Source organism: Manacus vitellinus, unplaced genomic scaffold (genome assembly GCF_001715985.3).
Source record: "Manacus vitellinus isolate BGI_N305 unplaced genomic scaffold, ASM171598v3 scaffold_78_pilon, whole genome shotgun sequence".
Taxonomy (NCBI): Eukaryota; Metazoa; Chordata; class Aves; order Passeriformes; family Pipridae; genus Manacus; species Manacus vitellinus.
In genome coordinates, this window is record NW_021940807.1 from 613,591 (window position 1) to 615,419 (window position 1,829).

At 62.2% G+C, this 1,829-nt stretch overlaps 1 protein-coding gene across 1 annotated transcript in view; it reads right to left on the reverse strand.

Annotated features, from left to right (window-relative positions):
• Window positions 1-1,829, reverse strand: part of NBEAL2 (neurobeachin like 2) — a 47,902-nt gene that overhangs the window by 14,139 nt on the left and 31,934 nt on the right. The window contains exons 15-19 of the mRNA XM_029964674.1: window positions 1,338-1,491; window positions 1,055-1,213; window positions 826-985; window positions 593-678; window positions 8-365 (exon numbers count right to left, since the gene is read on the reverse strand). Of these exons, the coding sequence (XP_029820534.1) occupies window positions 8-365; window positions 593-678; window positions 826-985; window positions 1,055-1,213; window positions 1,338-1,491 (917 nt within the window). The remainder of the gene's footprint in view (window positions 1-7; window positions 366-592; window positions 679-825; window positions 986-1,054; window positions 1,214-1,337; window positions 1,492-1,829) is intronic.

The window sequence follows — 1,829 nt, forward strand, 5'->3', positions numbered from 1 at the left end:
GAGCGACTGGCCCGGTCGGAGGAGTCGAAAGACTTGAAGTTGTAGGAGTGGAAGGACTTGGTGCGGCCGCTCGGGGAGATGGAGTGGTCGGAGAAGCCCTCGGAGAGCTCCTGGTCCGAGGCCTCGTATCCCAGCGGGAGGAAGACATCCAGCTCCTGGAGCTCGGCCGGCGGTGGGCTCGTGCCCTCCTTGCCGGGGGGGTCGGAGAGGCGGAGCAGCTCCGCGCAGCCCCCGCTGGTGCTCAGGCTGTGCTGGCGGGACTCGTAGGACTCCCGGACGTAGAGCTTGGTGAGGGTGTCCTGCCAGCCAGCCAGCCTGGCCAGCTGCCTCACCAGGTCCTGCTGGGCGTAGATCAGGTGGAAGAGCTGCAGGAGAAGGAAAAGGGAGGAGACCTGATGCTGCTGCCCCAGCTCCTGGTGGGTTGACGCTTGGATCCTTGGTCCTGGGCACCCGAGATCCTCCATCACCGGCACGAGGTGCTGGGGCTGCACCACTTCCATGCTGGCACATCCATGTACAGGTCACCACCATGTCTGGGCATGGCTGGGTGCCCAGGGAGCTCAGCCCCGGGGTGACACCTCTGTGCCCTCACCTTGCGGCAGAGGTCGAGCCGGACGGTCAGGTCGGCCCGGTGGGACAGGTAAACCACGGCCACCAGGTCCTTGTAGTTGGGAGGGTCTGTGGGCAAGGAGAGACAGCACAGCGGTGGGACACCCCAAAATCCATCAAAGATCCCAGTCCCAAGACCGGTTGAGCCTCATGGGAAGCCACCAGCGCTGATCCCATGGCACGTGTTTTGGAGTGTACATTTTTGGGACGCGGTACCTGCCCCGAGGACCTGCTCGGAGAGGCAGCGGAAGAGCAGCATGGAGCTGGGGACATCACTGAGGTAGGAGATGAGCCCGTGGTACCCGATGTCCTTCAGCTTCAGGCGGTTCTTGCTGCGCTCAGGGACCTTCTCGTACTTCAGCATCTTGTAGAGGATCTGGAGGGACAGTGAGAGTTGTTACCTCGCTGGGGACAGCGAGAGGTCGGCGCCGGGGACCCGCCTTACCTTGAAGACCCTCTCCCGCACTTCATCCGAGAACTTCTTCTGCACCAGCAGTGAGAAGAGAACCTCCACCTGGCCCGGCTCGAAGAGGAAGGCGAAGAGCTGCTCCTGGGCAGGTGAGCCCTTCAGCAGGCTGTGGATCACCTCCAGCGCCCCACACACCTGCAGGACACGGGGCTGGTTGTCCACTGCCCTCCAAGTGCCCCACCATGACCTCAGTGGCTTGTGCCAGCCCAGCCCACAGCACACTGAGGAGTTTGGGGAGCAGGGTGGTTCAGTGACGAACCTGCTGCTCGTCCTGGGCCCCAGCCAGGTAGCTCAGCAAGCTCTGCATCTCCTCCCCGGAGAAGCTCCGGCAGAAGAAATCCTTCACCAGGCTGAAGAGGGATGTCTGCACTGTCTTGATGTCATCCGTGGCCGTGGTCTTCTCCCTGGAGGTGCTGATGGACAGACACACATGGGGACATGTTCAGTACATTGTCACCCAGCACCAGCACCGTCCCAAATCCCGTCATGAAGCCTGAGGAGCTCCAGGGTAGTCCCACGTGGACATCCAGGGATCTTCTGGCCCATGGGAAATGTCTGCCCCAGGCTTTTGGGTCTCTGCAGGGGGTGAGCACCCCCAGTACCACAGGGGGTATCAACTCATTGCAGAAGCTACCACGCTGTCAGTGGCTGAGGGAGAGATGCTGGGGATGGATTTGGGAGCCAGGCACAGGGTTGGGGATGGATTTGGGAGCCAGGTACAGGGTTGGGGATGGATTTGGGAGCCAGGCAC